Source organism: Trachurus japonicus, chromosome 17 (genome assembly GCF_045865225.1).
Source record: "Trachurus japonicus isolate A0001 chromosome 17, Traja_1.0".
Lineage (NCBI taxonomy): Eukaryota > Metazoa > Chordata > Actinopteri > Carangiformes > Carangidae > Trachurus > Trachurus japonicus.
The window spans coordinates 26473740-26486717 of record NC_140923.1 but is presented as its reverse complement, the minus strand read 5'-3'; the positions used below and the strand labels follow the sequence as shown (position 1 = coordinate 26486717).

General features: G+C 43.7%; 1 protein-coding gene across 1 annotated transcript; it reads left to right on the top strand.

Annotated features, from left to right (window-relative positions):
• Nucleotides 1–4401: 4401 nt before the first annotated feature.
• Nucleotides 4402–12904, top strand: LOC146970776 (uncharacterized). Its single transcript, XM_085805948.1, has 6 exons — nucleotides 4402–4509; nucleotides 5152–5309; nucleotides 11920–12136; nucleotides 12235–12354; nucleotides 12433–12599; nucleotides 12697–12904. Exons 1-6 carry the CDS (start codon nucleotides 4402–4404, stop codon nucleotides 12902–12904), a joined length of 978 nt encoding a protein of 325 aa, XP_085662074.1.
• Nucleotides 12905–12978: the final 74 nt, after the last annotated feature.

The window sequence follows — 12978 nt, the reverse complement described above, 5'->3', positions numbered from 1 at the left end:
CGACAGGTTATGGTGATTTAAACCAGCCATTCTCAACCTTGGGGTCCCGACCCCAGTTGGGGTCGCGAGATGATTTCTGGGGGTCGCCAAATCATTTTTGAAAAATATGCAAAATTAATTAATTAATTAATGTAGCGTCCGACCGGACGTTAGAAGGACGACGAGCGACTCTCAAACATGCATTTTATTACTCAAAACCAGTTACTGTCGGCCGTAACTACAACCAAAACAAAACAACAACAAAAGAACCTGTCCACTTGTCTCATGTCTGCCCTTCTCATTTCACACAGACACGCTCTCTCTCTCCTGTCCTTCACCTCACCTCATCACCACATAGGGCCATGCGTTCACAGACAGTCTGGAATCGCAGAACTTAAACTTAATCATTAGGCTACTTAAACATTATAACAGTAAAGGTCGTTACAGAGAGTTGTTTTTTTGCTTCATTCTTTGTCCAAAATTCATTGTATCAAGCGGTATGGTTCTGGTCTGTGCACGTGAGATTCTGGTAAAAACAGGTAATGGAGACACCTTAACTTTGAAAAAAAGTCTCAAATATAGCTAAAACATTTTTACGCTCTGATGAGGTGGTTTTCCAGACGTTATCGATATAAACGTGTAGCATAAAAGTGCTATTGAAACACTTAATTTACATTTACACGTCAGTTGAGTTGTGTGTGTCCAGCTGTGTTGGTAATGTGACTGGAGGGGAGAAATGAGCGACATGTTTCTTGGCATGCATTGCTGACCTGGGCATTGTTTCTTAATAAATTAGAAAAACTTTTCTTATCATTCCCCTTTTCCGTGCATGGTTGAAGGAGATTGGCTTGCATCCAGGCTCCACTCGCTCCTGCGCCGACAGGTCCCCGCATGTCACATAAACCAGCCCGGGTGTGTGGACACCGCATTAACTCGCCACCCGCATCTATTTAAACTCCGTCACTTTGTTTTGTTCTTTTGCCTTGATGAAAACCTCCAGGTCGAAACATTGGCCATGTACACAAAACTACAGAAGCTTAATTGATAAGCCAATTGATTTTTTCAGTGCAGGGATCAAGAACTAAAAAGGCAAAAAAAACAAAAAAAAAACACAGCGGACAGCGCTGCGCTTTATCCATCATGCGTTCACACTGGCGTGTGTGTTTGTGCAGTGCATGTTAAATTGGGGGTCGCGGACAGCAGTGCATGTTAAATTGGGGGTCGCGACTCAAAAAGGTTGAGAACCTGTTAAACAACCTTCACACTGGGGACGGCTCTCCATTCCGACACACCTCCACTTCGACACCCCGCTGTTCCGAAATGCCCCCACTTCGAAACACCGCTGTTCCGAGGTTGTCAAATCTTTTTACGCGTGCTGTCCGTGGTACTGAAATCCTCACTCACTGCCGCTACGCTGGGACGCTTTTCCTCTCTTTTCTTCGCTCCGCTTGAGCGCAGCTGAACCTGGCTTGAGGCCACTTCATGGGCGCAAGCCAGTTCCGAATACTGTAAATTCCAACATGTTGTTGTTGGTAATTTTGTAGGCATGTGATTGTGTCATTTGATTGACCACGCTGGTTATGGGCGCATCAAGCGTCATGTCAGTGCTGAATATTTCTGCTTTCATTTAGCCTACATACACTGTAAATTCCAACACATTGTTGTTGGTACCATGGGGCGAGTGTGAGAATGTCAAAATTGAGTTGATATAGCAGTTAAAAACCATATTATATTTTTTATTAATAAATAAATACCCACCATAAGGGCGTGCAGTGCATGGTATTGACGCTTCAGCATGACCACAGTAAAAAGTCACCGCTCGCCACTGGTATATAGAAAACCAGGGGCCTTATTTGAAGGGCAACCAGTGGATTCTTATTTGGGACACCTTGAACTTTCAAAAAATGCTGGTTGCCCACTTTTCCTCAAAAATGCCTACAGGGTCACATGATTCTGAAGTTACAGCCCAGTCTACATGTCCCCTAGGCGGGGGTCCGCCCGCTATTCAGACATCCCACTATTCCGACATGTCTCTATTTAGACATCCCGCTATTACGACATCCCTCTATCTAGACATGCCGGTATTCCGACACTTTTTGGTATCGCTATTCTGACACGTCATCTTTTTTTTTTTACACAGCTGCGATACCCAGGCGCGTCTCTCTCGCTTTTTTTCTTTTCAGCATGCCTATCACCGGTTTGATGAGGGAGTGATGTTCTTAATCTCAACAACTAAACTATCAAGTCGCAAACAAAACTGACACACATGATAAACAAACAGAACTATGTTGCAATTTGTTTGTCAAGTTAACCTGTCACCTTCAGCACCACGAACAGCGCGGCGGATGAGCCGCGGAGAAGCTGCAGCTGTGAGCATCTGGGCTCTGGGCTTACAGTAGGGCCTGGGGCCTCATTTATCAAAACTGTTAGTAGCCTAAGCAGTGTAAACTGCTGCTACAAATTTTTTTGCTTAGGCCTACGGCGAAAAGACACCCAAAATATTTACACCTTTTTCAGATCTATCAAACTGTGCGTGCACAACTCTCCGCAATTTCTCTTTGATAACACCTCGTATTCCGCCCCGGAATGCCTACCATATAGTCAGCACGTGCATATTAATTAGCCATGTGCGCTCTGTGGAGCAGCTACAAAGTGACAACAAAGTGACAACGAAGACAATGGGCGGAGGGCGGGGGAAAGAAAGCGAGATACATGGCAGCGGGTAATAAATCAGTCAGAAAAATTATCTTGCATTTTAATAAGCTACAATAAAAACAAAAACTTCCCAAATCTCAACAAAAGGGAGCAGAAAGAAGAATAACATTATGTAATCTGCCCCTTTATCCCAGAATTTTTTTTTTTTTTCTTTTACCTATGTTAAAACAATGTAAAGCAGGATAGTTCCATTACTTTGAACGCCTTTCCACTACACAGTTACAGCTCTACTGGACTCGGTTTAGGTCATTTTCCATTATAGCTGAGTCCTTCACAGTTCCTCCTCAGGGCCGCGTTGTCTCACTCTTTATTCTCTCGTCAGCTCCAAACACACGTGCACCTCGTTAACTCAGGTGACAGAATAATAACAGTCTCAGTAGGCTGCAAATCAGCGGGCGCTGTTGCCGGTGTGTTTTTAAACTTGGCGGGTTTGTTTTTTCTTCTCTCTTATAGGCCTATATATGTATTTGTGTATGAGAAACAGTGTCTCAGATGAAAAAAAAAATCAGAAGGACACGTCTGACTAACGTAATCAATCAATGTTGGAAAAGCGGAATGTTTGAAAAATAGTAAAGTGCCGCTACTCTGATAATGGAAAAAAAAAAGTCGGAATAGTGGGACGCTTGAAAACTATTCCGACAATTAGAAGTCAATGTTGAAATAGCGGCATGTCAGAATAGCAGCATGTAACCGTCCAGGAGACTCCTCGGGACGTGAGGGAGGGAGGATCGGATGGTGGCTCAGGTAGTGATGAGGAAATTGTAAGCTGCATCTGTCAGATACGCATAGCTGCACACGTGTTAGCCTGTGTTGGATATAAAGCGCCATATACTCACTCTCGTTTATAATGATTATTGAATTATAACGTAATAATAATTCTCTCGACTGCTGTCCAGTCCGGTAATAACGGGTTTCTGTGGGCGTGGAGCCTAAACTACATAATATCCAGGCAGAACAACTGTAAAACACTGGAGTTGATAACAAACTGACCTAGAAAAAATAAAAATCCAGTGAACAGCGACATCGACTCTTGACATGAGAGCAGCACACGTGTCCAGATGCGTCACTTTCAACTGTAGGCAGACGTGTGTGCTGCAGGTGCAACAGGCGGTGCTGTAACATCACTCAGTCTACCCCCCCAACCACATCCAATCAAGACCACTTTTCCCACTTACAGAACTGTTTGCGACTGGAAACAATGTAATTACACGTGACGGCCTGGAAGACCGCTGTGGCGTTTCAAGGGGGATTAGAATGTTGGCGGTTCTAGTGTTAAAGACCCCATGAAATGATAAATGAAATCTCCCTGTTTAATCCTGTTTCCTTGTGTTAGATAAATTGTGTTATGCTGCGTTCACATGGAGTGCATGGGAAATGGTGTAGAGGTCAAAAATGACCGGAATTCTCCTTTAAGCACCACTTGTTTTCTTTGTCTGCAACTTTTTTAACATTTTATATGATGTTTTAGTCTAATAAAGGATCTGCAGCGCCGCCATATTGTGGTGACTGACCTAGATGTCTCACCAGCTAATGACTCTGTCAGCATTGAAGAGGTCCCCCAAAGGTAAGCATCTCAGTGTTACAACGTAGCTCATGATGTTTCTGATGGGTGGACACATGAAGCACAAATGTGCAGTATTTTAACAAAGCTCTTTTGCACATTACGGTAGCTCACAGGTGCAGTGGAAACTATACAACAGAAGGAGAATGGCAGAGAAGGGCCTTTACAAAAAGCACTCACTAGACCATGCGCTGCTAAAGGACTTCGCTGCTCATTTGAAGAGAGACCTGGACAACCACAATTTCAAACAGGAGGTGAGTGGCACGATAAAGGCATTTTATATAGAGGGATTATATGTCTACGTCACTGACATTCTACTGCGCATGTCGCCTGCAGAAAGACAGCAGCAAGAGCCGTGATCATGTCTTTTTGTGCTGTTAGCACTAATCGTTTTGATAAAACTAACAGAACGTGCACATTTTACAGAATACCGCCAACTCGCACCCCTTTCAAGGCAAACAAGAGAGAAAATAGTACACTGGAGATTAATTTTGAGCAATATAACGTGTTAGACACGTTGGTTTGAATGGTGATGAAGCCAGATATGCCCACAGGCACAGCTATATAACTGCAGAGAATGAGTTGTAAATTGTTTACTACGACAGTGACTGAAGACGAGGTCATATACTAACGGACAAGCAAGCTGAGATTAATTAGTCTACGTATAGAACAAACACTACATCAGTAGGTGATAAACTAGTAGTACGCTGACAACATCGCTAGCTAGAGCCATGGAGGTAACCATGACAACCGGTTCTTTCTGCAGTCAGGTTGCACACGCATCCTGACTTGTTGGTAAACATATAATCCCTCTATTCATCCAGGTGAACAATCCAAAGTGTTGGCTCGCAAAGTCTCAATGATTACAAAGAAATTTCACTTTTTCTTCCCTGCAGGTTGAAAATGTTGCCCGGTTCCTTCACTACATGGACCCACAGGCCCCCTCTCTGGAATTTGTGTGGAATAGGGACAGAACGCTGACGTACCTGCGTGAGCTGGCTGAGGCCAAGCTTACAAAGCAGACCCAGCTTAATTATCTCAAGAGCCTGAAAAGGTTGAGAGCATTTTTTCTACATCATTTCAACAGCACATGTAGACTAAGGGCGCTTTCACAACTGACCATTTGTTCCGAAACAGGGAGCGTTTTACGTCATAGATCGGTTTGTTTGGTCAGATGTGAACACAGCAATCATGCTCGATGCGGAACAAAACAAGCGAGCCGAGATCGCTTGGGAGAGGTGGTCTCGGCTCGTTTCCATCCGAGCCCTGGAGCGGTTCGTTTGTAGTGAGAACGTAATCGACACAAGTATCAGAACAAATTGACTGGTTACCTGGCAATATACTGTCCGACTGAGCACTCATAACCCCCCTCTTTCATGCGCTCACTAATCATTTTATAGACATCACAGTTTTTATGTGTGGTGTCCAAAAGTTGTGATATTGCCTCGTCTGCTCAAATATTGATAAGATATTTAAAGGGATAGTTCACCCAAAAATCAAATTTCACTCATTATCTACTCACCCTCATGTCAACTAAGAGCTGTGAGAATTTTGTCCTCCGTGCCTTCTCTGAGTTACGGGGGGGTCAGCGCAGCAGTATTTGTCCATATAATGGTTGTCAATGGATACCAACTTTCTTCGTCCAAAAAGACACCAAAAAACATCTAAATACCTCCACACAGCTCGTCTGTAATGTCCCTCTTGTATTGAAGCCCCGACATGAGAAATTGTTCCGGAAAAAATTAAATAAGTCTATATTTTAAGCTTGTTTGTAGCGGAAGCTCCCAGTGTCTCGGTTCACTGCTCTTCCTGTGTCAGTGACCGGCGGAACAATTTCTCATGTCTGGGCTTCAATACAAGAAGGACATTACAGACGAGCAGTATGGAGGTATTTGGATGTTTTTTAGAAGAAAGTTGGTATCCATTGACAACCATTATATGGACAAATACTGCTGCGCGGACCCCCCCGTAACTCAGAGAAGGCACGGAGGACTCTGAAAATTGAACACAAACACATGTGAACACAAACGGTCCAGAAAAAAGAATGCTACAGTTGTATCGGTTCAGTTGCTGAATCGGAACAACTGCAGGTGTGAAAGCGCCCAAATACTTATGTAAATAATGAAATACATGTACCCTCCCCTACAGATTTCTTTACTATCACACGGTCGTCACAAACCTGAGCTTCACAGATGAGAGACTCCACGCTGCCTGCAAGAATTTCATTGATTTCATTGGATTCCTGCAGAAAAAAACAAACAAACAAGTTAGCAAGGAAATTATCAAAAAAAGGTGAGCTACATTATTTGTACTCATGTCACTGTATTACACAGCATCTACTACATACCAACTATCTTTTAATAAACCTGGCAAGCAATAGAAATTGCCTATAGAGCCTATAGAAATTGTGTCTGCCTCGAGGCTGTCTAAGCCTAAACCCAAATCTAGAGGAGTTGTTTATAGCAACTCAGTTAAAATCAAAACCACTGCTCCAGCAAGCCAACCTAATAAAACTATTAAATGTGGTTTGCTCAATATTCGTTCTCTCCCATCCAAGTCTCTCCTAGTGAATGACTTAATTATAAGTCACCATATTGATATATTAACACTCACTGAGACCTGGTTGCAGCAAGATGAATATATTAGTTTGAATGAATCTACCCCTCCTAGTTACATTAACTGTCATGTACCTCGTAACACTGGCAGAGGAGGAGGAGTTTATCATCTATTTATCAGTCAAATCTGCTTATCAACCCTCGACCTAATAGTTCATATAATACATTTGAAAGCCTTACTGTCAGCCTCTCTCACCCAGACTGGAAAGCAGAAAAACCAGGGCCGGCTCTAGCCATTTTGGTGCCCTAGGCGAGATTACTCTCAGGCGCCCCCCCAACAATGATCATAATGATCATAACGATAACATAGCAGTGTATCTCTCTGACCCTGAGATACACAACTTGCACAACAATCAGTAAAATTGCATTGAGTAAATCCTGGGTGAAGACATGAAAAAATTAGTCTCTTCACAATCATGAGAACAAACTGTTGTGGTGCTTGAAATGGGTATATGAAAGTCTGGGCTTCACAAAAGCAGTGGAATATACTGTATGATATAAGGCGATAAGTATAGAAAAAAAATTGTGGAATTGCGTTTTGAGCATAAATGTTAGGCTTAACTGTCATTCTCACCAAATGTCTCAAATGTGGGATAACAGAAGCTAAATATTGACTTCACGTTACATTTCAAACTTCATGAGATGTGTGTGGCCCTAAATGAGAAATTTTCTCCAAACATCAACTTAATAGACAAAAAAACACACAAAATTTACAAATTTAGCCTATATAATGTACCCTATATGTGTGTCACTGTGGTGCTGTTTGAGAGGTATAAAATAAAAAATAAAAAACTAGTTTGAGAGCTCAGCAGGTCTGAATACAGAGCTGGAGCGTGGCCCTGCTGCTGTATGAGCAGGCTGAAATCTCTACTCTCTCTTCTTTTTTCATAATCTTCCTCATCAAATTAGTCAGAACTTTAAACCTCTGAAGCACCGTCATCATCCTCACTGCTTCTCTCTCTCTCTCTCGCTCTCTCTTTCTCTCTCTCTCTCTCTCTCTCACGACTCTGCTGTTTCGAAGCGCTCCACAGTTGTTTTGATTGACAGGTCGTCAAGGGCGTGCGGCCGTGCGGATTTGAAAGAGGAGAGTCTCCCAATCACAGTAGTTGAACCGCATTTCTACTGCGTAAATGACCGTAATATGAAAAAAAAAACATATCGAGCCGGTCGCGCAAACGCGCCGGCATTTGTGCCACACATCTAATTAAAAATGTGGCGTTTCTAACAAGAAAACGGCTTGAGAGCATTCCTGCTGCAGACTGCTGTGTGTGTGACTATACACAATTTAGGAACATGTTTGTCATTGTTTATTTATTTGTTTTGGGGGGGTTTGTCTACACAGAAAACACTAAGTGAGGGGGCGCCAGCGGACATAAATCATTATTATTATCTTTTTTTTTTTTTTTCCCTTGACTGGCGGCGCCCCTCCAGCAGTTGGCGCTCTAGGCGACCGCCTATATCGCCTATGCCTAGAGCCGGCCCTGAGAAAAACCACTATCACTTGCTGTAGTGTATCGTCCTCCTGCACCTTATGTTCCTAGATGAATTCCCTGACTTTCTGTCAAATTTAGCAATGAGCTCAGACAAAGTCATTATAGTGGGTGACTTTAACATTCATGTGGACGTCGATGATGATTGTCTGGCTACTGCATTCAAGTCACTTTTGGATTCAGTCGGCTTCTCTCAGAGGGTAAACAAACCCACTCACTCTTTTAATCATATCCTTGATTTAGTACTTACTTATGGAAGCTGACCATGTCACAGTTCTTCCTCAGAACCCTGTCTTGTCTGACCATTCTTTAATAACATTTGAATTTACTTGAACAAATTGTATCCTTCCTGGGAAAAAATCCCGCTACAGTAGATGTCTATCTGACACTGCTGTTGCTAGATTTAAAGAGCTTATTCCAGCAGAGCTTGCTGCCACATCCTGTAACAATATAATGGGCAGTTACGCTGATTTCACCCCCACACAGACGGACTATCTTGTGGATAGCACTGCAGCAGCACTCCTTGGGACACTTGATGCTGTAGCCCCCCTGAAAAAGAAAGTTATCAACCAGAAAAGAATAGCTCCCTGGTACAGCCCAAACCTGCGCGCTTTGAAACAGAAGACCAGACAGCTGGAAAGGAAAACACATTCCAGCCAACATGAGGAAGACCGTCAAGCCTGGAAGGATAGTTTAGTAATATATAAGAAAGAACTCCGTAATGCTAGAAGCAATTACTATTCATCTTTAGTTTAGTTTAGTTTAGTATGTTTATTTCGGTCTCATAAAAACAAATACAATAGACAAATATAAAGGTATAATAATAATTTAAGTCTCCAGCTGGTCCAGAATGTTGCAGCGAGGGTTTTGACAGGTGTTAGGAAGAGAGAGCACATCTCTCCCACTTTAGCTTCTCTCCACTGGCTTCCTGTAAGACTTAGAATAGACTTCAAAATCCTTCTGCTGACTTATAAGGCTCTTAATGATAAAGCTCCATCTTATCTGAAATAACTAATCATTCCTTACTGTCCCACCAGAGCACTCCGCTCCCAGAACGCAGGTCTGTTAGTGACTCCCAGTATCTCTAAAAACAGACTGGGAGGTAGAGCCTTCAGTTACCGGGCTCCTTTACTGTGGAACCAGCTCTCTCCATGGGTCAAAGAGGCAGACACTCTTAACTACATTTAAGTCTAGGCTTAAGACCTTCCTTTATGACAGGGCTTTTAGTTAGGGCTGATTCAGGTAGCTCTGAACCATTTTATAGCTACGCTGCTATAGGCTTAGACTGCTGGGGACACATCTGGTTACACAGAGCCCTCTCCTCTCCTCTCCTCCTCCTCTCCTCTCCTCTCCTCTCCTCAGTATATTTTTGAACTGTCATTTTCTGTTGTACTTTGTAGTTTGGCCTTGGTGTCTCGCACTCTCTCTGTGTTTCAGCAGATCCACTGGAGCTCCATCTCTCTGCACCAGCCGCCGCCTGCATCGCCCCCCCCCCCCCCCCCCTTCTGCCCTTTCCCCTGCTGTTAGACAGGCCTGCCCTCCCTTCCCATGGACCAGTCTACCACCCAGTCCTCCCATCGAGCTGGCCAGCTCTCCCTGCCACCCCCCCCTCACCAGAGGCTGCCTTCATCAACTCCTGCTAACATTTCCATATTTCGCACATTCTGTAACATAAACTGTAAACTGTCTTGTCTGTAACAACATCTATTGCACGTCTGTCCGTCCTGGGTGAGGGATCCCTCCTCTGTTGCTCACCCTGAGGTTTCTCCGATTTTTCCCTGTTAAAAGGGTTTTCTATGGAGTTTTTCCTCAGTCGATGTGAGGGTCTAAGGACAGAGGATGTTGTTACGATTAGGGATGTCCCGATACCACTTTTTCACTTCCGATACGATACCGATATTGCAGCCTTCAATATCGGCCCGATACCGATATTGATCCGATATTAGGGGTGGTGAAAAAAAACGATTATTTATATTTTTCAAATTCTAATACAAAGGAGAGTCCTCCTGTTGCTGACTGACAGGCTGCCGCTGTCATGTTCTTCTATGGGACAGACAGTAGTGAGCTTACTTTTGAACTGTAAAATATTAAAAAATAAACCTTATTTACAACTGTTATTGAATTACTGTAGGTACATCAATGTCAAACAAAAGGCAAAATCTTCTTGCTTCAAGGTTTTATTTGTCACTCCAAATTGAAGGGCTTGCCCAACAGTAAAAAATGGCCCACATAAAATAAAAAGAGGAGTAAAGCAATATATTAAGCAGCAATATTTAAGCATCAAAAATGTTTAATCAAACCCACATGGTTTGAAACAACGTTCAAAACACACAGCCAGTGTCACAACTAAGTATAAAGCCCGCTAGCTTAATGCTAACGTATAATGTAAAACGCCATAGACGGGCTAACAGAAATTAGCATCGTTATTTAATTCTGGCTTTAGCACTGTTAACACGGCACAACATGTGGACCAGCTGGTCTTCCTCCATAAGAATCCGACCACCGACCCCGTCGGTAGTTAATCTGAACTGTACATTTAGAGCAATATAGCGCATTTACCGTTTGTTAGCAGGCAGCGCGACCTGTCCATGTACCCGTGTCTGCGTGTGTGTGTACACGTACGTGTGTGTAGTCTACGTGCCACACAGCCGATATCACTTCTCCTTGCTACACACGCTGTTGTTGTTGTGATCATGTGATCTCTCTCTGCATGCTGCAGCCAAGGGGGCAGTTGTCGGTCTGAGAAGTGAAGCTCACTTCCGCGTTCAAAAAACTGCAATCCCCTCGGATTCCTCTGGGGGCTGGTGTCAGAAGGGAGCATTCCCCATAGACCCCCATGTTAAAATCACCGACTTTACATCCTCAGTAAACATGTTAAAAGCCTGGTGTCAGAACGTTTTTTCGTCTCAATCGATAGTTTCTACCCCCGCACACACTCTGAGGGGGGTGAATTTTTTTTTAACTCTGCCGTTTTACTATTATAAGGTTAAGACTCTGGCCAATTAGGGCGCGGAAACGTTGAGTGACAGGTCCGAGCAGCTCTGTGGACAGCTGCTTCGAGGCCAGTGGGCGGGTTCTCGGCCGGCCAATCCAACATGGCGCTGTTCAGGCCGTCATATTTGAGTCACAAAAACGACTCCCCAAAACCAATGGGTGACGTCACGGACGCTACGTCCATTCTTTTTACAGTCTATGGCTGCAGCCGGCCGCTCTTCTTCTCTGGCGGCCGGCGCACCAACATTAAGGTGCATCACCGCCACCTACTGTGTTGGAGTGTGAACGAGAGTCACCTATTCATATAGGACAGAAGTGCTGGAGCGGAATAATGGACTGCTTTTATCGGAGCGTTTATATCGGAGATTTTAGATGCAGTCCGATATAATCCGATATTCGTTTTCTCGGCTGATATCGGACATAAATCCGATATCAATATCGGATCGGGACATCCCTAGTTACGATGCCATGTAAAGCCCTTTGAGATAAAACTGTTTGTAAAAACGGGCTATACAAATAAAATTGCCTTGCCTTGCCTTGATTAATCCTATCTCTTTTTGTATAGATATGACAGGTTGCTGGAGAAGCAAACTCTCACACCACACAGCTCTTTGGCAGTACTCAGGGCTGCGAAGAAAGACTTCTCCGCAGCCTTGGGTAAGCTTCACCCGAAGAGTACTGGAGACCTGGACGTTAAAGATGGCAGGCTGATCCTGTACTATCTGGAGGCTGTGGTCATATTAAAACACCTCCAAAGGCCAGGAGTGGTGGAATATCTAACTGTGAGTATGGCGGCACCGTTGTCACCTTCATTGTTGGTCAATTTCTCCTGGTGTCTCTCATCATCTATCAATTGAACTGTTATCCTTATCATGTGCAGGTGCAGGAGTGGGTTGACCGGCGGCAGGATGAGCAGGGCTACGCTGTAGTAGGAGTGAAGGAGCATAAAACAGCTGCGCAGCAAGTGGCCACATTTGCTCTGTCACAAGAGGAAGAGTTGGTGAGTTGAAATTCTATTGAATGGGTCTTGATGTGTTGTTGAATTTGATCTTCATCCCTCTTCTTTGTCTGCCAACAGTGGTTCACTATGTATTTTAGCCTGGTGAGGCCACAATTCCTGGCCAAAAAGACACAAAGGAGTGACGAAGAAGAAGAAGAAGAGGGAGAGCAGCCTCGATTTTTCATCTCCAGCACAGGGAGGCCAATTTACAACCCCTGCAATGACCTGAGACGGCTGCAGTCAAAGTAAGTTATCTGTCGCAACCCATTCCTTCTCCAATAGACTTTTCTTATTATGTGTGTCGGCTCTCGTATTTTAACGTTGTTTAAACGTGTATTTCAGGTACAAAGTACTGGAGGTGTCAAGTCAGTTGGCGCGCAGAGTGTTTGAGACGGCCACAAAAAGTATGAATGATACGGAAAAGTCTATGGTGGCTGACTACCTCACTCATTCAACTGCGACAGCTGAAAAACACTACAGAATGAAGCTGCCGGAGAATGTGGTTGAGGCAAGTCGACTGCTGGCCAAGCTGGCTACAGACTCAAAGTAGGTATATTTCCTATTGGCTATTAAACTTAATGCAATCAGTGTTTTGTTAATGGAATCAAAGCCTCTGTAAATGGT

What these genes read in the sequence shown, in the direction of transcription:
- LOC146970776 (XM_085805948.1), top strand. Translation starts at nt 4,402, where the DNA reads ATGGCAGAGAAGGGCCTTTACAAAAAGCACTCACTAGACCATGCGCTG. An exon ending in GAGTGGTGGAATATCTAACT is followed by an intron (nt 12,137 to 12,234) that starts GTGAGTATGGCG and finishes TATCATGTGCAG; the next exon opens with GTGCAGGAGTGGGTTGACCG. An exon ending in CTGAGACGGCTGCAGTCAAA is followed by an intron (nt 12,600 to 12,696) that starts GTAAGTTATCTG and finishes CGTGTATTTCAG; the next exon opens with GTACAAAGTACTGGAGGTGT.